Source organism: Hemitrygon akajei, chromosome 13 (genome assembly GCF_048418815.1).
Source record: "Hemitrygon akajei chromosome 13, sHemAka1.3, whole genome shotgun sequence".
In the NCBI taxonomy this organism is placed as follows: Eukaryota; Metazoa; Chordata; class Chondrichthyes; order Myliobatiformes; family Dasyatidae; genus Hemitrygon; species Hemitrygon akajei.
Window position 1 is genome coordinate 87,189,403 of NC_133136.1, and position 25,903 is coordinate 87,215,305.

Consider the following 25,903-nt stretch of genomic DNA (forward strand, 5'->3'; position numbering starts at 1 on the left):
CTACACATCCACTCAATCTAGGCCTTTCAACATTCAATAGGTTTCAATGAGATTTCCCCCCCCCCTCTTCTAAATTCCAATGAGTACAGGCCCAGAGTCTTCAATCACTGCTCATAGGATAACTCTTTCATTCCCGGAATAATTCTTGTGAACTTCCTCTGAACCGTCTCCGATGTCAGCACATCCTTTCTTAAATACGGGGACAAAAACTCCTCACAGTACTCCACGTGAAGCTTCACCATTGCCTTATAAAGCCTCAGCATTACATCCTTGCTTTTATATTCTAGTCACCTTGAAATGAATGCTAACATTGCATTTACCTTCCTCACCACCGATTCAACCTGCAAACTAACCTTTAGGGAACCCTGAACAAGGACTCCCAAATCCCTTTGCAACTCGGATTTTTGAATTTTCTTCCAATTTAGAAAATAGTCTATGCCTTTATTCCTTCTCCCAAAGTTTCATGAGCATTCGATTCCCGACACTGTATTCCAGCTTCCACTTCATTACCCATTCTCCTAATCTGTCCAAGTCCTTCTATAGTCTCCCTGCTTCCTCAGCACTACCTGCCCCTCCACCTATCTTTGTATCATCTGTAAACTTGGCCACAAAACCACCAATTTCATCATCCAAATCAGTGACATACTATGTAAAACTAATCAGTCCTAATACAGACCCCTGTGGAACACTACTAGTCACCGGCAGCCAACCAGAAAAGGCTCCCCTTATTCGCACTCTCTGCCTCCTGCCAATCAGCCACTGCTTTATCCATGCTAGTATCTTTCCTGTAATACCCTGGGCTCTTATCTTGTTTAGCAACCTCATGTGCAGCAACTTGTCAAGATTCTTCTGAAAATCCAAGTACACAATATCTACCGATTATCCTTTGACTATCCTGCTTGTTATTTCTTCAAACAATTCCAACAGATTTGTCAGGCAAGGTTTTCCCTTAAGGAAACCATGTTGACTTTGGCCTATTTGTCATGTGCCTCCAAGTACCCCTAAACCACATCCTTAACAATTGACTCCAACATCTTCCCAACAACTGAGGTTAGGCTAACTGGCCTGTAGCTTCCTTTCTTCTGTCTCCCTCCCTGCTTGGAGTGGCATTTGCCCCCTATTTCACCCAATCTGACAGCTTTGCAGAAAGCATTTTAAGCATCCAGTATGTTTTTTGAATAAGAGTTTACTTCAATATATGCATCAAATACAGCTTTTTAAGATTAAAATTTGGAAGAGCATATAATTAGGAGCAGGAGAATGATATTTGGACCCTCAAGTCTGATTCACCCTTTAATTAGATCATGGCTTCTCGAATTGTAATGTCAGCTCTGCATTCTTACAAACTACAATGACCTTGTACCCTTTGCTTATCAAGAATCTAATTAACTTTGCCTTAAACTATCCAGAGCCTTTGTTTTAACCGATCTTTGAGGGAGACAATTTCACCTCATCACTATCTTAAATGTGAAAACCCTTCTTTTAAAGTGGAGACTCCTTGTTCCAGATTCTCTCACAGAGCAACTATCCTTTCCTTATCCACCTTGTTGAAGTCTCTCAGAAACTTCCATGTTTCATTTAAGTTCCCTCTCATTCTAAACTTTAACAGATACAAACCTAGCTTGTCCAAACTTCCCTCAAGAGACAACCTCCTTATCCCAGTTATCAAGCTAGTTAATCTACTCTGAAAATCTTTAAGTGCATTAACATCCTTTCTCAAACTAAAAAAGAAATCAATACAAAATTCCAGAAATTATTTCATCTGAAACATACCCTCACTCCAATGCCTCAAGCAATAAACGGTAACACTTGGTTGGCATGCCTGCACAGTCTAGCCTTTTGCAAACCATACAATAGGATAACCAGACCCTTCTGCATCTCACAGCTTTGCAGTCTCTTGTTATTGAGATAATATATGGCCTAATTACCACCAAAGTAGATAATTTCACATTTTCCATATTACCACATTTTGCAAGTTGATGTTCAACTCACAATCTTATCAATATCCCTTTTAACCTCACAATGCTCCCTTATTTTCGCTTTTCCCCTTATCTTTGTGTCATCAGTGAATTTAGCAACCTTTTCATATTTCATATTACCTTCTAATATAAAAGGCCATTCAGCCCATTGAATCTGTGCTTACTGTTGGAGTTGGTGCCTTCATTTGTATTGTTGATTCTCCCCTGCACTGGTCCTTATGGTCCACCCCTCATTTTATCTTGCCAACCAGAAAAAAACAATCTGTGTCTGATCTGTCTTAGGTTATCTTTATCATATTATTCTAATTTGCAATATCCTCGTCAATTCTTCTGCACCATGTCACATTTCTTGACCCTTTGTTGTCTTACCTCATAAGTATGAATAACTGATCCTTTATTTTGGCATTGACCATGGTGACATTTTACCTTCTTAAAGCCACAGAACTGCACTGGCCAAACAGCTTTTCCTTCTTCTTCCTGCCATCCAATGATCCAGCTGAACTGATTCAGTTTATTACCTGTGGAGTATTTGCACCTGTCTATCAGCCTGTGACCTGAGCACAACTAAAATTAGACTCACAGGAGCTACCGTGGCATATTGATCTGTGCTTCTTTCTCAAATTTGACTCCAGATTAAATGTATCCATTAGCAGACAAATTAACATATTGATTATGAATGCTTTCTAAGTGAGATTTTGGGAGAAGGAGAGACTTCTCCAGGTATGGTAGCTGTAATGTTTTGAAAGCTCAACCACCTTCTTCTTTCCCAAATACATCAACATATTAAAATCACATTGGTGGCCTGCCCCAAAGATATGTGGCTGATATAATATCACATTTTGCTTATTTGTCCATTAATTTGTGTTATTACCAAGCTGTTGAATAATTTCTGATTGATGAGGTTGTCCGTGCTGATGTTCCCCTATTTAAAGGACCACTGCATTTCTTTCCCTATCTATTTCACATGTATGCATTTATGTGTCTGTGTGGTGCAGTACGTAGAAACGCAGTAGTTCCGTGTCTTTGTCCAGCTCGCTTTTGCTACAGAAATAACTGCAATGGTGTCACAGGTAAAGGTCATAGAAATGAGCTTTTAAACAAAAGTGTTGGAGATGTGAGATAGAGAGAAACAGAGCACTGAAAATCCGGTGCACTTCAATCACTATCTGAAACAGGAAGGAGAGTTTAACAACTTGAGTGAGATTTCTTACCACTTCTGATCAAAGATCATATCTAAAATGTTTACCTCTTTGCTCCTGATACTCTTGCGTTTCTGCCCCAACAGTAAATTACCAAGTATGTGTTGCAATGCATGTTGGTGACATCATTGTTGGAGTTAGCTTGGACATGGAAATGATCAGAACAAGACATGTCTAGCGTCAAGTGGCTGAACTTCCATCAACTTTCACATCAGCTAATCAATGTGGTATGCATGGCATTCCACTGGTCCGTCAGAAACCAGCACATGTTTGAGTAACGATGCAGTAGCAGTCAATGCTCTGATCCTGTTGAATCTTGAAATTGTATTTTTATTTCAATGTTTGGAGTTTGTTTCTTTGCTACATAGACAACAACATATTTTCTTTATCTTTTGTTTAAAAAGAAATACTTTTTTATCCTAGTGATATCCCTTCAAAATTCATAAACAAAAACTTAGTGTCCTGTCTGAATTGAACAAGAGAGCAACTGTGGTCAGTAAATCCTCTGAATCATGGCACATTGTAAGATAACCATAAATGAATCATTACTGCTCCCTCAGTAAGTAAATTTGCCACCATGCATTGGTTTCACATCATGCAGTTGAGGATGGTCAGGTGTGAAATCCTGTCTACTCTGAGCCAACTTACATTAATAGTGAAATGTTCCAAATGGCCTTTGCTCCTCTGGCCCAGAGATTCAGAAAAATCTATCCCTTTTGCTTTACTTCTAGCTACCAGTTCCCTCTGTAGAAAAGCATGTCTGTCGTAGACGTCTGATGAGGCAAGGATCAAGGCTGCACCATCATAAAGTGCACCAGAGAGTCCAATTTACTGCTGTCTGGAGATCTAGCCTCACGTGTTAGGAATGGTCATTTGGCGGAGCAATTTGTCCTGTTGTAACTCAAGTACAAGTCAAGACATTTCAGCAAGGAAGAAAAAGAAAACAAGTAGTCTAATTCAGTGGAAGATGTGCCCACAGTAAATCTTACACATTAGTAGTGATAGTGCATCTCTAGCAATCGAAAACAAATAACAAGTATCTGGTATTAAACCTTGACTGGCACCCTTCAAGTTGAACACCCCTAATAACATCTGCAGCAATGCATAATGCTAAGCCTGAACATCTGGGGCTTTTTTGTTGAGCATGATCTGATTGACAGATTAAGATGCGAGATTACTCAATGAAAATTAGTTCCAGAATGAGGGTCCATCTGAATGGTACATGTCTACCGGGATTGAGAGGACCAAAGCTTGTTTACTGTCAATTCACCTCATTGCAATCATAAGCAGGAAACTTTTAGCTTTTCCATCCTGGCACCAAGTCCCAAATGCGAATGGGTCATACTTTACTACATGGTACCACCAGCATTACAGTGAATTCACATACAGAACTGGCAATGTGAACGATTTTATACAACAATCTTGCCACAGTTCACATTCATACGTGATTTATTAATAAAAAGCTAAAATACTCCCTTGCTGAAAAACAGATAAAATCACACTGCCTGGGAAAGAAATGAAAGGCCTATTATATTTGCTAACTTTTGATTCTTAAATCAGGATATTGCTTCGTACCGTTGAGGTGGAGATAAAGAAGATTCTTGAGCTAGCTGAACACTTTTCTATAATGTTTTGTAATTTTCCTATGTAGGGTGAACCAGGTCTTCCTGGGCTTCCTGGACTCCCTGGGATAAAGGTAATGACTGTTGCAGACTCTACTTTGAGATGGATGTGAAGTAAAGCTGTCATTAGCCTGCCTGGTTTCTGATACACGGTCACTTGTTTCTGTTTGTGGCGCTTCCCATCATTTTATTTTTGACATTTGCTCTGGCAGTTTCAGTTTGAGAATCGTCAACAGTTTGGATTCCGTAAATCGGAATCTATCAGAGCTCTTTTTTTAGATTTGTCTGCATTTTTTTCTCATTGAAGTTGATCAGATGATGCATTTGTATGCATTTGCACAAATCTGGCTGAGAAAAATACTTAATGAACAGAGCATTTTACAAAAAGGCACAATGTCAAGTAAATATGATTATTGTAGAAAGGAATTTCCCAATTTCCTGACTAAAGTCCATCTGTGTTAATTATTGTAAATAGCATAACCATGAAACCAATATATTGGAAGTGGAATTGGAATTGGTTAATTATTGTCACATATACTGAGATATAGTCTTGTCTACAGTTCATATAAACCAAATTTTTACATGGTACATTGAGGTAGAGCAACATGAACAGCAATCGTCCTGATTGAGAGGCTAACAAACAGTCTGGAGCGACTTACTTTACTCAATTAAGAGATGTGTTCATCTGAAGTTAGTACATGAAGACAACCTAGCTGTCAACATTCAAGGTAAATTTCTATACTGTGTTTTATTAATAACATTTTCCGTATTAGAGGAAGAAGAATGCCTACTTGGTGCATTGGCCACATCCAAGCAGCAGAATTATTAATTTGGTTTGCTGATGTGCCATAAAACTGAAATGCTGCTTAGCCTTCCAAGGGCATTGTGGGACAGCTGGTGTAGCTGCTGTGCACGGCGCCGAAGATCAGTGTTTGATCCTGACCTCCAGTGCTCTCCGTATGCAGTTTGTACATTTTCCCTGCGGCCGTGCCACTTTCCTCCCTGTGACCTGATTTCCTCCCAATCCCAACGATGCAGGCTGGTAGACTGGCAGGCCACAATACTGTGTGAGTGAATGGTAGAATCAGGGGAATATAACATTGGGATTAGTGTAGATGTTTTCTTGATGGCTACCATGGGCTCAATGCTTGACTCGATGTTGAATGCCTCCATACATTAACACTCTCAATAAATGGATGCCATTGTTGGATAGAGGAGGGGTCAGCAGGTGATTTGTTTAGGATCCCGATTTCTTATTCAACCAGCAGTGTTTGTCTCTGAGGCAGGAAATCATTTGCAGGGTGAATAGGTTCCATCATGGAAAACTTTGTTCTTGGGCTGTATGTGGAGTGATTAGTCCTGTCCACTGTGCCTCTTCCCTTCAAAATCAATTTATTTCACACTCCAGAGTTATTAGGAACTACAAGTATTTCACAGTGGGATAAAGACATTATCGGAATGAGGATAGTGCATTCTCACTAACTATATTGAAAATCAATTGCATTTGGTACACTGGACGCAAAAGGATGTGTTGATTAGTGTGTATTACTAACTTTTATAAAGAATAAAGGCTAGTAACTTTATATAAGCAATTTAATCTATGTGGCCAAATGGACCCCTAGTCTTCAAATTAACAGTCCCGGCGCTGGGCTTAGCACTTCGCTCTTTGTCTGGGCCCAACACCAGCACCAATAACTCTCCTGCCAGGCATAACCCAGTAAGTCTGTAACACGTCAGTCACTTACACCAACCCAGGAAGGATCAGATGACAGGTGCCACATAACATGTATTTAAGGTTACTAGTTTCTCGGCTAGGATACTTCACCGAGTGGAGAAACTGCAGAGGAGTGCGTGGGCACTTTTGTCAGTTTACAAGTAGAGATACAGTGGAATACATGAAGATCAAACGTGCTTCACTGCACTCTTAAACAGAGGGACATTCAGAGCTTCCACCCCATCAGGATACTTGATCAGACTCACTCCTACCAATACCACTCTGACAAACCAGTCATACTACAGTTTTATATCTGAACTTGTGCTGATACAAACTGTATAGATTGCACTGGAATCTTCTCTGCTGTGCCTGTAGCAAGGCAAGAAAATTCATTGAAATCCCAGGGAAATAAAGCAGTGGAACACACAGCGACTCTTGCTCCCCTCCACACGACTGCCACCTTTTGACCATACAGCTTGCTTGTTACAGATGAGTTAACCCTTCAAAAGAATTTCTACTCATTGACCCTAACAACAACCTCTAACAGGAACAAATTCTCACAGGAACCACATTCAGATATCAAAATTTAGATGACCTTTTACAACAAAAGTAACTCATTTTAATTATGTGAGATTGCAGTTTCATAAATTTGCAGAAAGTACAAATTGTTTCCTCCGTTCTCCCAAGGAAAACTGAGATGCAGTAAAAAAATGAATAGTGACACATCTGCTGGTAGCTTCATTCCCTTAAGTTGCTCCTGAAGAATTTCCTTGGTACAGGGTTTTTGTAAAGAACAATGTATGTTCAATGAAGCCATCAATTAATTTTACATCCCAATAAGTTATGGAATCTGGCTGTTGTATTTGTCCAAATGTTAGACTAGACATGTTTTTCCCCAGTGAAATACAATCTACTCAATTTAACACTAACCATTATGATTTCCACATCAGGGAAAAGTATGTTCCACTTCCACTTCTGTCCAGCAAAATGTTCCTGACAATTATTTTCAGTTTTTAAAATTGAATAGTAAAATTAACGAAATATGAAACCCCTAGAAGTGTTTTCTTTATTCCGTTTTTAGCTTCTCAAAATTCCTTGCACTTTTTTTTTAGTTTGAAGTCCTGAATTTCTTCAGTCCTATAGTTACTGTCTTCCAGTAAATTCACCAATTATGATACAATTATTTTATCCCTGTTCATTTAGTGTAGGAATTGCTGAGGAGTTTTGACAATGCCCTTCATTGCCAGTACCAATGTACATTTGGATTGTCTTATTTTATCGATGGTCAATTATGAAAGTGCACTTTTACAGACATGGGACTTGCTGCAAGGCGCAGTGTAATGTATTGTGCTTCAGTTTTTAAGCACCTCAGCTGTGCATTACTTCCTCTTAACTATGAGAAAGCAAATTCACGGCCATGAAAAATCAAAATGCACTTTAATATTCCAGGAGACCAGTACAATTACCTGCCACTCCAAGCATAGATCTTGTACAGACAACTGCAGAACAGCCATGAGCCACTAAGGGTCACTGATAGCACTTTGTGGTGCTCAGCATTGTTCAACTCTTCAGTCTGTTGTGCAGGGAATTTCCAAGCATAAAGGTGTGTGTGTGTGTGTGTGTGTGTGTGTGTGTGTGTGTGTGTGTGTGTGTGTGTGTGTGTGTGTGTGTGTGTGTGTGTGTGTGTGTGTGTGTGTGTGTGTGTGTGTGTGTGTGTGTGTGTGTGTGTGTGTGTGTGTGTGTGTGTGTGTGTGTGTGTGTGTGTGTGTGTATACTTGTGAACTAGGTTCTTGATGGTCACCTTTGTCTGACAATTCATCACTTTTTTGGAAATTCAGCTTTATCACCTATTTGAAAATACTAGTAACGATCATCTTTGAAGATAACTTTGACTTAAGCAGCACTGCAAGAAAAATGCTAAGAAAGCAGATGCCTATTGTTCATTTCCCAATATATTTTTCTGCCAAATTTAATAATTCTGAGAGACATCCTGCTTTCAGTTACTGTGTCCAGTTTTAGGAGTTGAGGATAAGACAAAACCTTGGCAACAGAAAATGAATCTCAGGACTGAAGCAATCAGATCGCCAATGCTAATTCAATTCTGAGCTTACTGATGAAACCAGCTGCATCAGGAACACTAAGGACAGCAGTGAGAATTTCCTCCTCAATGTACAGAATATAATGACAGAAAGGGAATTGCCCCCACGCATAGAGTTCAGAGGCAACAGTGGAATATCGTGGCAACGTGTGGCAATTCACATTCCTGTGCATGAAACGTGATGGCAATAGTGGAATTTGAACTGCAAGTATCGTGGTAGAACATTTCCCTTATGGTTTGAAGTGCAATGGGAATTTCTCCTGTGCGGATGGAATTCGGGAATTCTCCTTTTCAGCTAGGAAAGTTACACGAATAGGAATTCTGAATTGATTTATTTGACAACGCTCTTCAACACAATCTTTCATCAGAATGATGTAAGTGTTTGTGCTGATAATGTTGGACTTCATTGGCACAGAACAGACTAATATAAGAACAGTTCCTGTACCTGTACCTGTGGCCATTGATCCATCCAGCTGCTCAAGCAAGCCTTGAAAGGGGGGGGGAGATTTGTCTTTCTTTGGAGATTCCTTTTTTTTTTAGCAAGAGCAAAGCCATACTCAGCTTGAAAATGGGAGATCTAAAGTTGGATTCTCCCATAATGAAAATTTGTTGAAAGATAGAGCACAGTAGATGGGAGTGCATTCTTGCCACTGTGCTTGGTAACATCTGAAGGGGAAAGGACAGGCTAAAAGAAACCTTAGCTTTCTATGAGCAAACTATTTCATTCACTTACCACCTGGGATTTAACTCTCAAACATGTATCACACCGTTTCTATGGTAATGTTCTGTTTCTATCTATGAGGACTATTCATTTTTTGCCATTGATCCACACAATTAATGTGCGTGTAGTTTCAGCAGAGCCTTCCGTGGGTCACCTCCCTCCAGGCACATCCTTTGTGGCTTGGACACTGGAGTCAGGCTCAGTCCATGATCACCTTCATGATGGGCCCGATCTATGAACCCCACCCCTGCTCGACCCTGCCTTAGAGTGCTGAGACTGGATTACTCAATCCCATCCATATCTGGCTCCACCACCACTCTCCTACCCTGGTCCTTGTCTATCCTATACAATGGAAAGCCAGATTCCTGGCTCACCAGGTTTGGCACAATCTTAAGGGCTCAGTTCCCTAAGCCTATTCCTGCTCTATTGATAACAGGAGCAGTCTGCTCCCACACCTACAGTAGCTCCAGAACTGTAGATAACAGATCCAGCTGAGGCCCTTGTGAAAGAGGCTGATGAGCAGGGGTTCCCAACCTTTTTAATGCCCTGGGTAATACTGTTGGGCAAGAGGGCCGTGGACTCCAGGTTGGAAACCCCTGTGACTGGGAGGAGGTACGTGCAGAAGAGAGCAAGGCAGCAGGTGAGGAAGTGTGGTGGGAAGGAGGAGAGCTCTGTGTAGGAAAGAGTAAAGAATGTGGTGAAGGTGTGAGGGGGAAGTGAGGAAGAGAGAATGAGGAGAAAACATACACACGCACAGAGACACACACACAGAATCATCACTCACTCAAACCCCTCTGGCTCCTCGTTGCCTTTCCCAGCATCCTCATTTTCCTTACCACTTGGAACAACTCAAGTTAAAAGTTTTTCTTGCTGTTTAAGTTTAGAAGTGAGTGTAAATAAACTACTTGATAACATGCCCTCTAAAGTCTGTTACCGACAATAGGATGAAGAAGTTCAAAGGTTCACAGGAGGCAGAAGTAGAAATATTTAGTGATCTGAGCTTATTGAGTGGCAAAAGTCACAGGTATATAGCAGACCTTTAAGTTATAATATTTGTACTTAGCAAGGCAAAACATTTCCTATGGAACCTTTCAAAATTAAAAGCAAATGTGTTATTTCTTTAAAGTATTTTAAAAATGGGTACTCAGCGCTTTGGTTGAACAACTAAAACCATGCTTCACTTGAATTAATTCCTGTAATCACTCAACAGCCCTATTATAAAAAGGAAATAAATGAAATATGCTACAGAGTTTTAGGAATCACTTGTAAGAATCAGTCCTTTTCATAGACTTCCATTCACTGCCATTCACTCGTAGTAGTGAGTAGATTAGACCCATGTGCTGTGAAGTTTAGAGGAATGAGAGGTGACCATGTTGGATGATGTGAGAATGTTTTCCCTGACGTTGAAATGTGGAACTTGGTTTGGGAATGGGGAATATATAATGTCAGAATTTTTTAAAAATCACCTGTTTAAGAAGAGCTAAAGAAAAATATCATTTCCCAGACATTGTGAATCCTTGGAATGTTCTACCCCACAGAGCTGCGGTTTCTAAGATGCTCACTATTTTCGAGACTAAGATGAGTATAGATTTTTTTGACTACAGAGGAACTGAGGTTTATGGGGAGCAACCAGTAAAACAGTATTCAGCCCAGCGTTCAGATCAACCATGATTTTGTTGCATGGTTGGACAAGCACCATGTGACCAACCCCGGTTGTTGTTTCTCATTTTCCTAGTCCTACAAGGTCTTTACTTCTCATTGCCTGTGGGCGGAATCTGGAACATCCTCCAGAACTTGGGCTCATTATTTGTAGGCAAACCCCAGTGAAGATTATTCTTTTTTCTTGCAATTATAGATCTGGATTACTTAGAAAAAAAAACTATAACAAATGCTTCCAGCTGGCCATAGCCATCCTTGGCCTGTGCAAGTCAGATGCACACATTTATGAAATGAATATCAAGCACAACATGCTGATGTGCGGAACTCATAGGCTTTGCATGAGCTGGTGAAAATGTTACTTTATACAACAATTAGCTGCTTTGGAGTCTGATTTTGTCTCCATTGGAGACTAATCAAGAAAGAGAGGACAAAGCTGCACACAGCCATCGGACCTTCATTCTGCATGAGTCCCAGTGCCTCTGCTTGTACTTGTAGTGTGAGTGCATTTGCCTGCGTGTTTGATGTTGGTCAGTGACACAGATCCATCACCTTGGAACAAGCCACACTATTTAATTGGTGGATGGCTACATCCTTCCCTCTGTTGTTTTCAAGCTGGTTAAAGATAACATCCCGATTGATGTTGTTCTTTGGCATACAAAATGCAACAAAATTCTTCCAAAGGCACATCAGACCGATCGGTTGATGTGCTGTCCGTGAATTAGTCAATTACATAAAATGATTTCTTGATTCAAAGTATTTCTAATTTTCTGAGCTGAATTGTCAGCTGGAAATGCTGGAAAATTCAGCATTTGCTTTCAAAACTAAGTTGGATAAGTAAAATAATGATTACAGGGTACAATAGGAGGGAGAAACTAATGGGACTGCCCTTTCAAAAAGCTGTCAAAGCATGAATGGTGAATTTCACGTTTTAGCAATATTTTTAATTAGAGACATCAATTCTAACTTTGGTTTATTAGTGCCTCTCCTAGTTCAGATGTAAGGCATCTAAGAATCACTTTGCTGCTCCTGATTAAGTAGGAGGAGGCTAGCGATTGTTGATGCCTTTCCGATCAAACCGTGGAATCTGTGGGATTGTTAATATATCAGCACGCTCTGAGCATTCTAAGCAGAATACGCGTGTGGGATTTTCATTGTTTCTACTAAATACACGGTAGAATGTAAAATGAATGGGCCACAGTGGGAGACTCTGAAGAATGATGCCAGTTCAGAGTCACACTGGAATGGTGCAGGGACAGGCTGAGGGGAAGTGTGCAGATGGAATGGGTGCACAACAGTTAGAACTGTTGCCTCAACTCCGGGGTCCCAGCTTTGATCCTGACTTCAAGTGCTTTTGGTGTAGATGTTTTTCCATTCTCTCCATAAGCATGTAGGTTTCTGCCGCCATTTCTACCTGAAGATGCACCGATAGGTTAATTGCCTAAGGTAAATTATCTAAATTATCCCTTGGTGCAGGTAAGTAGATAGCCATGTCAGAGAAGAGAAGTTACAGAGTTATAGAAAATTAGATGAGTAGAGGAAAATTAGATGGAGGATGACTTGGTTTGGAGCTGGGTCTAATGGCATCCTTCTATGCACCAACAGCAGGTCTTATGGTGCAAGAAATTGACATGGTACAGAGTAACAGGAGAGGTGAGACTGATGAGAGTTGGAGACTGTGCTGAGAAATAAACAGGTTTTGGGAAAACTGAAAGCGTTGGGAGGGTCAGTGTGAAAGAGAAAAAGAAGCTCCACAGCTGTGTGCCAGGAGAAACGTAACAAGAAGCTATCATGGAGCTTTTATCTGCACTTTAGGTTGCACGCATTTGCATTGAGCAAAAGTTTGTCTGCTTGAGCATGCATTGGACAATGTTGCCTCTTGATCCAATAGATGTGCAAAAGTCACTTCAGATGCTACCTGTAAACTAGCTCATAAACAGAAGCACCATAATGGAAGGATAATTAATGTGTTGAGAATTCTGGCGTTTCGCAACTGCAGTTAGTTTCTAGTTATGGAACTGGCATTTGGACCTCTCACCGCCTCTGAGCAGTTGTGTTAAGTTCTGCAGCTCAAAACCATTTTCTCAACATCTTGCACACATCTCAGGTTTGCCACATAAGCAAATACTTCTTTACTTGAAGTATTAGCGCCGTCCTGAGGGAGGACAAAATGGATGGGACTGACATAAAGACATTTTTTTTTCTTTTGGATTGGAACTAATCAGCTGTTGCTGTTTTTTTATATTGGTACAGGCTGTTGGGGATATTGTATGAAGAACTTTTGGAAAGAAAAGAAACATTATCATGGAGTTTTCATTTGCAGTTTAGATTGCATACATCTGGATTGAACAAAGTTTGTCTGCTTCAGGATAAATCCAGTGTATGCATTGAAGGATAGCTGTCTCTTGACATGCTCGAGCCAGAAAATTGCTTCAATAAAGCATAATACAAGATCCTACCTATAAACTAACTCATAAAAGAAATAAACGTGATAGTCAATCTTTGATGCATTGGGGAACCGTTTTCAGAATCAGGTTTATTATCACCAGCATGTGACGTGAAATTTGTTAACTTAGCAGAATTACATAAAAAGTAAACAATTTTCCAATTCCTAACATAATGGTGGCTAATGAATACCATTTTAATCAAGTTGATTTTTATAAGATTCGTCTTTTCATTTAGTTAGTCAGTTAGTCACAAAGGGATCAGAAACTGATCTCATCTTTCAGGTATGAGTGGAACGGAGAGACCGAGGGAGTTGAAACTCACTATCAATCATGAAATATGCTATTGTGTTCACCATCTGGGTAGATAAATCCGTGGCCTTTTGTTTCTGTGGTCAGGGGCACAGACAAATTCCTGGATTATCCACTGCCCTGCCCACACGGCACTGTGCTTGTGTTTGGAAAAGATGCAGCTTGAAGTTTGTGAAAGTCATTTCATCAAAGGCTGCAGCTCAGGATAACCAGCTCAACACTGGTGGAGAAACCTGCATATCTGATTTAGTTTCAAATGTACTTTGTCTCCCGTTGAATACATTGAAATAAGCTGTACCCCCAATTCTGTCTGATTTTCTCCACCTCCCCAACACCTCTTCCCCCCCCCCCCCCCCCCCACACCTCATCTGACCTTTCTGAACTGACACAACATTGCTTCTAGTAACTAGAATACAGAGCTGAGTTGGCTTGGAGCTGGGTGCTGGAGCTCAAGCACGACCAGTGGTCACAAATGCTCCGAGAGCACAGTGCCTCAGGGTGTCCGATCCTGGCCCTCACTGGGCAAGTGAAGGAATTACAGATCCTCATTTCATCCCCTCTGCCTTGGGAGACCTTTTGTTTCCAACGTGGAACTGCTTCATTTACTTCGATGTGAATTGTAAATCCTGTTGTGGAGCCAATGATGGCCAGACACAGCTCCCCAGCCGAGTTCCTAATCCTCCCTTTTGTAAGTTGCTCATATCAATTGCTCAGATGATCGTGCCCTGGTGCTAGCTGTTGATGAAACTGCAACTTTTCCTCCTCTTCTGCAGTGCACAGTATTGCTTCATATTTGATGGCTGTTTATGATTGGCTGGTTCTTTAAATGCAGTTTTTGCATATGAATCTTGTGGTGCATCTATTAATCACCAAACCTTTAGCCTATTAACCACTTGGGTGACTGCTTAATTTCCATTCAATGTGTTTTTTTTCTCTCAGTAGTTAAAGATTTAAGCCAACGTTGTGATTGAGTGTATTGTTAACTTTGCTGTTTGTATTTTAGGGTGAGCCTGGCTTTTGGGGTCCTCAGGGAGAACCTGGGTTGCCAGGGTTACCAGGAACAAAGGTGAGGTCAGCAGATCGTGCTCAAAAGCCTACGGTTTGAGGTCACACATCTTGTGTATATTGAGAGGACATGAACCAAACTATACATAATGTAATACACACCTTATATATAATATAATCCTACTGCGACAGCACAGTAGCATAGCGGTTAGCACAACGCTTTACAGTACAGGTTCAATTTCCGCCGCTGCCTGTAAGGAGTTCTCCCTGTGACCGTGTGGGTTTCCTCCAGGTGCTCCGGTTTCCTCCCACAGTCCAAGGACACACCAGTTAGTAGGTTAACTGTAAATTGTCCTGGCATTAGGCCGGGGTGGAATCCGGGCATTGCCCGGCAGAAGGGCTGATTCCGTGCTGTATCTCAACAAAAAAATTTTTAAAAAGAAGCGGATGACGGGAAGAGCAAGAAAAGATATGCACTTCAGTTTTAAGTACAATTGTACACAGCATTTGGTTAAGGAAGTGTATGGTATATTGGCCTTCATCAATTGTGGAATTGAGTTTAAGAGCTGAGAGGTAATGTTGCAGCTATATAGGACCCTGGTCAGACCCCACTTGGAGTACTGTGCTCAGTTCTGGTCACCTCACTACAGGAAGGATGTGGAAACCATAGAAAGGGTGCAGAGGAGATTTACAAGGATGTTGCTGGATTGGGGAGCATGCCTTATGAGAATAGATTAAGTGAACTTGGCCTTCTCTCCTTGGAGCGACGGAGAATGAGAGGTGACCTGATAGATGTGTACAAGATGATGAGAGGCATTGATCGTGTGGATAGTCAGAGGCTTTTTCCCAGGGCTGAAATGGTTGCCACAAGCGGACACAGGTTTAAGGTGCTGGGGAGTAGGTACAGAGGAGATGTCAGGGGTAAGTTTTTCACTCAGAGAGTGGTGAGTGCACAGAATGGGCTGCCGGCAACAGTGGTGGAGGCGGATACAATAGGGTCTTTTAAGAGGCTTTTAGATAGGTACATGGAGCTTAGAAAAATAGAGAGCTATGGGTAACCCTAGTAATTTCTGAGGTAGGGACATGTTCGGCACAACTTTGTGGGCCGAATGGCCTGTATTGTGCTGTAGGTTTCCTATAAACTGATCTGAAGAAGCAGCTACTTTTATATTTAAATAGTAACCGTCAGTTATGCCCTCTGCCTGAAAATGCCTCAAAACTCTGCCCAATGTGCACAAGTAAAATCCTTTCCGTGAATTTACCATCAGCTGATTCTATGTCTTGTCATGTACCCCGTGACCAGGTTAAAGAACCAGCAGAAATGGAAAAACACTTCGGAGTCTGGTTTCACCAATAGTGTTTATTAGTAACTAAGCAATACAACACTATAGAATGCAAATATATGGAAACAGGTTAGCAATAATATATAGATATATATACAGAAGTGTGGAAATAGAAAACAAAACCAGGCTCTTTCAAACCTAGGAGTAAATGGATTAAGTCTTACGATGGTGAAGTGTTCAGTTCAGGTCGAGGTAGTTATTTGAGTATCGTTGGAGAGAGAGAGAGAGAGAGAGGTGATGCCGTTGCCGTCGATCTTCCCGTTGTCTTCCTGTGGTGGTCACCGACTATGACCATACCATGTACGACCGTTCTTCAGTGATGGAACTGTCACCCAGGCAAGGGAAGATACACAAACAGTTCCCCACCGGTCGCACCTTTTCACACCGTGAGCCACTGATCGATTTCCCCGAATCGATCCTCCAAAACCCCACCTTCACATGGGTGCACAAAGCTCGTTCAGTGTCCCGTGGTGTGTCTGCCTGTGTCCCAGCGGACCTGCTTTCTATCTCCCCATGCTGGACACCGGCTGTCCATCAACCGGCTCCGCCCTGCTGTTCTGCAGGAACCTTAACAAGCAGGCAAAATGTCCTCGGGGAAAAGGTAAACAAGCTGGCCGAAGAAACCATAACATTAAATCTTGTCTCTCTCTCTCTCTCTCTTATTTGCGCTGGATGCCTCCCCCTCCCCCTCTCTCAATAGCAGCACAGTTCATAGGGTCAATTCTGGACCCCGTTTCAAGCTCGGTTTGCCCATGACAGTCTCCATATCTCACTCTGCACTGACAGGAAAACCAGTGAAACCTGGATTAGGTGAAGGAATTTGCAGTCTCACTGTTGCAGGAATTCGGGGTCTATTGATCTGTAACTCTGCTTGTTTAAACAGGGAGAGAAAGGAGATGGAGGGCCACCTGGAAGAGGTGAAATCGGCCTACCCGGACCTTTAGGGCCCAAGGTCAGTTGACTTTTCTAACTGGGAGCCATTCACACTGGTTTACAAGTCTCAGATTCATTTGTCCCATTTCACTTTTTTCTCTGGGCTCTGATATTAGTTTTGCACAAGGAACATGCAGCTGTTTTCAGTCCAGTGTGGAGCGAGGCCCACCCGGGTCTTCGTCCTCTGCACTGCTGTCACGCCTGAGCTGACGTTGACCTTGGTGGTTCTGTTCCTGGGGTTGGCCAGGGCTGATGTCCAGACAGAACAACTTGCTCCTGGTAGTATTTTCCGGTCTGCATGGTTCCCTGTGCACATTTCCCTGCAGTACTTTAGTATGGGCAGGTCACCTGGTCAACACGCCTGTAAGGGGTGGTGATTCCAGTTTAAGGGAGCTGGCCATTCGTCATTGATTGTGCCACCCATTTAAGATGCCAATGGAGTGCCCAGGAAGGTGTAACCCATGGACAGGAATCTCTCGTTGAGACCACTTACTTTGTGCGGTTTCATGTGTAGTCATTAAACAACCAAGTGGAAATTGGCAATAGTTTTTCTTAATTGGTAAGCAGACCCAGGACAGTGATCTCCTCACCTGGCCAGTCCTTTCCATGTTTTGGACCATGAGAGTGTCAACATAGTCCTCGTTCTAGCACATTATCACCTGAGCAGCTGCCTCCACTGAAACATAAAGAGGCAGGTAACTAGCTCATTAACAAAGCAGTTGGACTGAGGTGGTACTTTAAACTCCTAAAGCAGAAATAACTTGGGCTGCAAGACCTTTGGGTACACAACCACCGAGAGTGGAGTGAAAAAGAGGGATTTAGGTGGTGCAGACTGGCTGTAGACTCCAGCTACGGTAGTGAGCTGAGAATGAAGTCGATGGTACGCCACTGTAATGCAAAGTGTCGGATGGGAGAGGCAGTGGGAAGCAAAATGGTTGGTGTTCCTCACTGTTACTCTAACGAAACCGCCCCCCCCATACAGTTCTTTGTAACCGGAAAAGGGGGGTAAGTTGTCCTTCACTTGAACCTTGGATTGATTGAAACCACTGTAACACTGGGTGTGAGATGGGACTGCCTGTTCCTCTCTGTAACTCCAGAGTAGGGGGTGGATCTGTCTGTAACTCAGTGCAGCTCTAAGGTGAGTTGTTGGCCATTCATTTCCTGCTTTACCCCCATGGAGAAATTTAGTCTATTGGCCATGCTAAAGTGGGAGCATTGCCGAAACCCCAGGGTTAGCATTAGACCGCTGTCTCCAGAGTTGGAGTGGGAATATCTGTACTGCTTTGTAACGCTGAGATGGATCTCATTTGTATGTTTCCCACTGTAATCCCCGTGAGACGGGAACCTGCTGTATTTCACTGTAACCTCTACAAGACTTACAAGATATTAAAAGTAAATTATTGGGTTTATACTTTACAAACCATTGATCATAGAATGAAAAGGGAAAAAAATTCCAGCTATTTACAATTCTCCAATATTAGCAAGTTCTCTGCCAAAAACATCAACTAAATGAATACCATTCCTCCAAACAGAAATCAAAATGAGACAGATCAAAATGAAATCTTCCCATTGTAATCAGTAGAATGCATCTGTGAAAATTGTGAATGCCATGTACAGATTGCACATATTAAGGTATTATTGGCCAAGGTTATTAACTGTCTTTGTTCAGAATCTGCTTTAATGGTCTCTCCTAATCTTCCCCTCCTGTTCCTGTTTTTCTTTGCCGTGGCGTGGAAAAGGGTGAGCCAGGTGACCTGGGGATGCCGGGACGGCAGGGAGCAAAGGTCAGTCTTCTGCTACTGCTTGTGCTTCTGTTTATTGTAGCCCTTGGGAGTAACATCAAAAACTTAATAGAGCTGGAATTGTCCTGGGTGGTCACGGTTAAAGAGAGGCCAGGATTACTCAGAACAAGGATCTGCACTTTCAAAACCTGTTTTGTTAACAGCAGGAAGCCTGACTGTGCCAAAGCCACCCAACTCCGACACCACAAGTACCCTGTCGATCATTAACCCACTCATTTGGTCCGGGTGACATGGTGGCACAGTTACTGGGCCTGCGACCCAGGTTCAGTGCTGGCTTCAAGGAGTGTCTGGTTGCAGTTTGCATGTTCTGTTTGTGGGGTTCCTCCGGGTGTTACATGTGGATTGGCGGGTTAATTTTCTGCTGTGAGTTCCCCTGGTCTGCAAGTGACTGGTAGTATCGGGCTGGGGGGAGTGATGGGAATACGGGGACAACACAGTTGGTTAGAGAGAGGTGTACCTGATGATCATGAGGCCAGAACGAAAGGCCCATGGCTCCACAGCAGTCCTTTGCCATATATGTAGGGATGCATACTGAGTGACAGGTAGTGAGCATTGCAATCCCAGGCCTTCTTAGCAGGCCTCTGATGATGCCTGGCACTGTGGCCCCGCTGAAGAATAGTTTAGTAAGCAGGAGAAAGCTCTCAGGGCCGAGCAGCAACCTGCAGAATCGCTTCAGCATCTTTCTGCCTTACGCTTCATTAAGATTATAATGACAACACTGAGGCATTCCAGTTCTCCTATTTGGGTAAATTTAGCTTACCGTACATTCCCATGGGCTCTGTGTTTCCTAAGCCATGGCCAACATTTTAAACCATTAAATGAAAGAGGCAGGTGTACCCTGGTCAGTGATTAGTCTCACACCTGTTGGACGTGACATCAGAAGAAACAGACAGTCTAGACTGACAGCTCTAGAGAAAATATTAAGAACTAATTTAGTCCACAAAAGTATCATAAGGAAAACATCAAATTCCATGTCCTGATTATCGGAAGCTGCAAAGAACCCAAGGAAAGCCATGACTTCCACACCTTGTCGCTGCAGCTCCCCTGTTGAAACGCTTTAAGATCTGTGCCGTGGAAAGGTGCTTTCACAATGAAAGCGACCCCCACGTAAGGAAGGTTAAAGCACGATAATAAGCTCCTCAACTCTCAGCAAGAACCCATATTTTAAATTTATCGCCCCATTTTACTAAGCATTTCAGCTCTCCACGTTCTGGAAGGAACCACCTGGTTGAAACTGCTAGGCTGACATGGCTACTGGTCAGAGAGAGAGAAAGGCAAGTAAAGCAGTGGCCACTCTACGTCAGCGGAACTGATGAGAAAGATTAGCCAGAGAGTCCCAGCCACTGCAACTCTCTCTAAGTTGGACAGTAGGAAGAGAGACTGGCACAAGAGTTGGGCACCGCGGTTAGCGTGATGCTATTACAGCTCAGGGTGATCTGGAGTTCAGAGGTCAGTTTCAGCACTGTTCTGTCAGGAGTCTCCCCATGGAACGCTTGGGTTTTCCCCGGGTCCTCCGGTTCCCTCCCACAGTCCAAAGACCTACCGGGGAGGTTCATTGGTCACTGTAAGTTGTCCCATGATAGGTTGGGGTTAATTGGGTTTATCTGGGGGTTAGTATGGCTCAAAAGGCCAGAAGGGCCCACTCTGCACTGAATCATTAAACAAAATAAAGTTTAAAAACAAATCAGAATTACAGCACAGCCTTCCTCCAGCCATCTGAGAGGTGAAATCTTGTCAACAGATTCATGTTGGAATAGTGAGGAAGAAAACACTAAAACCATACACAACTCCGAGTATAATACTGATTTTTAAACTTATCGATGATATTAGCATTGCTGTTTTAATTAGAGATTGGAATGGGAACTAGAGCTCCGGCTACAGGAATCCCCCTTTCTTCATTACTGTTGAGATCAGCAGAACTACTCAAAGAATCTTAAAAACTGCAACATTGAATGAAGCCATTCAGCCCATCTGCCTTTGCTGGCTGTTTGAAGACTCCATTAGGGCAATGCTGGGAGAAACAGCGAAGTCTAGGTCATTGGCAACCTGCAGTGTGAGAACACCAGATTTTCTAACCCATTGTGACCACTGCCTTTAACAATCCCAGGTTGCATTTCATCTGATGTTGGTGACCTTTCTACTTTCACGTAGGGATCATTGGTTTCATACACCTTCAGAATTCAATACCACTCTGTCCGTAACCTCCCACTTTAATGTATCCTAAACATATCATTCCTACTTAAAGCAGGCAAAATCCTCCACCACCAAAGACTTTGCACAGGATGTCTCCAGCTTTTTCCATAGTTAACATCTTGCCCTTTATGCTCTGAAGTTTCTGCCAAACTGAGTTGGTTATTGGATTGTAATTCCTTCAGATTTAATATAATCTTCACAAAGGATTGCAGAGTTTTCAGCTCTAGTTGCAAATGCGTCAACGTAGATAAATGAAACACCAGAGGGAATTACTGCTCATTGCATTCAATGGCACACAAAATTGTGACTAGCACTTTGGATCAAAGGCAGTAACATCCATCAAAAACATTTTGAATATTTATTTTAATTTACTACGAAACCAACTACAGTATTCCAGGATAATGAAGAAAGAGCTTTGTATATTTTTTGTGATTCATTTCCAACTCTTTAAAATTGGGTTACTCACTTGAGGAAGATTGACTGTGATTAAAAATGCTCACCATTTAATGAAAAATCTATTTTTAGCTACATTAATTAAACTGTTACTTTTAAGTATATTAAGGAACGTGATTCTCTTTCTCTCTGCTCTTTAAAGTTAAATGTACTTTTTAAGTGGATGTTAAATTGGAATTGAGAGGATGTTTCCAATCTTGGGGGAGTCGAGGGCCAGAGGGCACACCCCAGAATACTGGGACATCTCTTTAGGTCAGAGATGAGGAGGAACTCATTCAGCCAGAGGGTGGTGGATCTGTGAAATTCAGTGCCACAGACGGCTGTGGAGGCCAGTTCACTGGGTGTATTTAAACTTTAGTGAAGGCTGATGGGAGTTATGTTTTGTAACTCTAAAAAGTAAAATCTAATTGAAAGGAAAACACAGAGTACGGAATGTGAGTCGAGCTTTGATTTGACTTAAGCGAGGCACACACATACAACGTACCATCATGATGTATGCAAATTCACTCGATTTTAACATATAACCCGAAATGAATTATTGAAATGAACAAGTGCTTAAACAAACAATATATTTACAATATTATCAATTACTACTGAAATATTAAATAAACAACACTCCTCCCTGTTTGGCCATAAACTCCAACTCAATAGAGAATGCATCTCAACTATACACACAGTATACTATATAATACAGTTACTATACAGACATCCATAGCCTAATATATTTTAAATTGTCCCATTCAGGTCAAAAGATTTAATCTCTTTGTAGGCATTCATATTCTTGTGGGATTAGGCCTTTCCTGACGGGGGGGGGTCACTCTGCTTGGCAGGTGAGACTTGTGGCTGTGAAGCAATCTCATTTTCTGGGGCCCCCTCCGTGGTGGCCGTGGGAGTTGACTCTGGGACTGCAGGAAGTGGTTCTGACAGCTCTGGGCACCTTTCTTCTGGACGTGCTGGCAATCCGAACAGTACATGGCCAGGCTCACTGGATGATCTGGATCATAATGTGTGAGTAGAAGGATGTAATGTTGAGACTTTATAAAGCACTGGTGAGGCCTCACCTGGAGTATTGTGAGCAGATTTGGGCCTCTTATCTTAGAAAAGGTGTGCTGAAACTGGAGAGGGTTCAAAGGAGATTCACCAAAATGATTCTGGGATTGAACGGATCATCATATGAAGAACGTTTGATGGCTCTGGGCCTGTATTTACTGGAATTCAGAAGAATGAGGGGTGACCTCATTAAAACTTAACAAATGGTGCAAGGCCTAGATACTGTGGGTCTGGAGAGGATGCTTCCTATGCTGGGAGTGTCTAAGACCAGAGGACACAGCCTCAGAATAGAGGGCACCCTTTTAGAATGGAGATGAAAAGGAATTTCTTTAGCCAGAGAATGGTGAATCTGTGGAATTCTTTGCCACAGGTAGCTGAAATAAAGACAATGCATATTTAAGTCAGAGGTTGATGGATTCTTGATTGTTACAGTAATTGACAAATCCTAAAAAAAGGATTGCAACTCTGACACGTCCTTTGGCCTCAGGGAATCCACCACTGCTTGAATTTTCTCAGCACACTTGTGTATAATTGTATGTCAATGGTGTGACCACAGTAAGTGATGCTTGGTTTAAAGAATTCACACTGGTTGTGTCATGCTCTGAGCCAATAATCTTCCAATCTTTTTAACACTGTCTGGAGATTTTGGAGATGTTCCATGTCATCCTCACAGGTAACAATGATGTCATCCAGGTAACACTGAGTGCCTGGGCAGCCTTGTAACACCTGGTCCATAGCTTTCTGCCAGAGTTCAGGTGTAGATCCTGCTCCAAAAGTAATCCTATTATAGCAATAAAGACCTTTGTGATGTAGCCAAACATTTTATTTTTGATTATTATCACCCCGTACTCACTGTTTATGAACCTGTGAATTTGTCTGTTTTCTGACGTTTTTTACTTGGCCGTTTCGGTCCCTTTCTGACGAAGCACGTGCTATGCTGGTCTTTTACTCGACCATTTCTCACTGCTCTTTTATGTGAACTCAAATGCCTCACTGCGCTTCGACAGCTAGGTGGTTGTCTCGGATTAGATTTAAACTTCCTTGTTGCCAAAGTTAAGTTTTGTAACTCCAAAACATAATTGAAAGGAAAACATGAAGAGTCCAACTTAGTTTCTGCTTTAAGTGAGGCTCATACATATCATGTGATAGCATTGTGACGTATGCAACTCACAGGTTTTTACATACAACCTGGGTTGAATTATTTAAACAAACTAGAATGCTTAATCAAACAGTACACTTGCAGTATTACTCAAATATTCAATCCAAAACAATAGGTTCTTGATTAGTAAGGGCATCAAAGGTTATGGGGTGTAATGTGAAGGATTAGCCAGTCGAAAGCCTCTTCTGCCGTGCCAGTCTTTGATTGGCCTGCTCAAGGGATGTAGCAGTTCTTTCCCACTGGCTGCCTTGCACGTCAGGGCACCGCTGTCCGGTTCTGGGCATCTCAGGGGTATGGTAATGGCATGTGAGAGAGACACACTCGTCTATCCTTTATCTCTTGGGGCTCCCCTTCACAGTGAGGTCATAAGCAGTGTGGAAGAACCATTAAAAACATTACGCACCGATAGAGGGGAGCCTGTTGAGTGTTCGGTCTTGGGGAGACTTAGTGAAGTACCCGTTGAAGTGTTTCTGAATGTTTCATGTTGTAGTCTTTGTAACTTAGGGTGGCTTCAATGATTGACACGCATGTTTTACTGTCTGTCTGTAAAGAAATGGTTAATGTGCTTGCTCGTAATCAGTGTCTTCTGTCTCGCGTATCAAACCTGTGAACCTGCTTCCCCGTAACATGGGGAGAAGGCAGGAGAATGGGGTTGAGAGGGTTAATAAAGCAGCCTTGATGGAATGGCAGAGCAGACTCGATGGGCTGAATGGCCTAATTCTGCTCCAAAGTCTTAGGGTCATATGAGTCACGTGGTTTGAAACCTGGTGGTTGATTGCAAATTTAGTTTGTGGAGGAACTAAAGCACAAAAGCCTGGAATGACCACAGCCGTTTACATTTTATGGAGTGCTCAGACTCCTTCATTGCTGTGTTTTTCTGAGTCATTAATAACTGAATCATGCTCTTGACAATTGTTATTAACCTCCCTTTTCTAATTTACTTTTTAAGATATATTTTCTGTCATTTGAGACCAAGTAGCTTTGGCTGATTTACCATTTCCTTTCAGAGTGATGCTCCCAGCTCATAGCTGATCTATCACTCCGCTGCCTGTTACCCGTTGATCATTTCCTGCCTAACCCCTTTCAGTCTTGCCTTCAGTAAGCCCCTTTCTGAACTTCAGCTTCCTTTCAATGGAGTAGCCTGACCTTTCATTTATTCTTTGAATCTTTCCAGATTTAGTCTAAACTAATTAAAGTTTTCACTATTAGCTATATGGAATACCATAACAAACGCCATCAGCCTGCTTTTTATAATGCAAAACCAAAGCACGAGGATGAGGTAACCTCGGAAGCACACTAGGCAGCTGAGACTGATGATAGGGGTGAGCGGGACTGGAACAGATTCGCAACAATGAGGGCAGAGCTTTTGATAAACTGGGATTCCCAGAGGGTAAAGAAAGGAATGGAATCATTGAGTCTAGGTCAGGGTTTCATCAGTAGAGGTGGACGGAGATGAGTGGTATATTATATTCTGTAATTACTATATTCTGCATTGTAACACTACATTCTACAACCTGACCTTTTTTTCTTCCTTTTGCATTATCTCGATATGGTATGAGTTGAGTTCTCCAACCTTGGCAATTTACTTGCAAAGGTTTTGTCTCCGTACAAGGAGACATTATCAGTGCGCAGGTAATTATGTGCCCTCTGAATGCTTGGCCTTTATATCCTTATCAATCAGCTGATTGGCCGTCATTACGGAAACTCAGCTGTGATGTGGGGAGGAGATCTCGTCGCTGATTGGTTGAGCGGCAAACTTTGTGCGTTGCGCTCTGGAATTTTGCCCGCATTGGCTCATAAGTAGGATCGAAGTCGTCATGTTTGTGTACGCATCATATCTATGGAATAATCTATCTCGATGACCTGCACGTAAAAGTTTTCACTGTCTCTCCAGTGCATGTGACAGTAATAAACCAGTTACCAAGGTTGAGTAGCAAAAATAAGCATCTTTCCTAATGGGGAGTTGGCAGGTTGGGTCGCATGGGATTCCAAAATCAGAAGCTGTCTTGTTCAGCCTGAGAAAGCAGGCCTGGAGAGAGATGGGATAATGGCAAAATTAAAAAGCTGGTGACTAAAGATGATGATTTCTCTCTTACGAGGCTTAACAGGAAATAATTGCAGCTCATCCAAGACCTAGATTCTTGGCAATCCATCTGACACAGAAGGTGGCATAAGGGGCTGAAACACTGGAGGTGGTTGTCATTCGCTTCTGTTGATAAT

At 42.1% G+C, this 25,903-nt stretch overlaps 1 protein-coding gene across 1 annotated transcript in view; it reads left to right on the plus strand.

Annotated features, from left to right (window-relative positions):
- The window catches only part of LOC140737556 (uncharacterized), a 175,655-nt gene that overhangs the window by 71,433 nt on the left and 78,319 nt on the right, over positions 1–25,903 (plus strand). The window contains exons 14-17 of the mRNA XM_073063998.1: positions 4,830–4,874; positions 14,749–14,811; positions 16,977–17,045; positions 18,766–18,810. Of these exons, the coding sequence (XP_072920099.1) occupies positions 4,830–4,874; positions 14,749–14,811; positions 16,977–17,045; positions 18,766–18,810 (222 nt within the window). The remainder of the gene's footprint in view (positions 1–4,829; positions 4,875–14,748; positions 14,812–16,976; positions 17,046–18,765; positions 18,811–25,903) is intronic.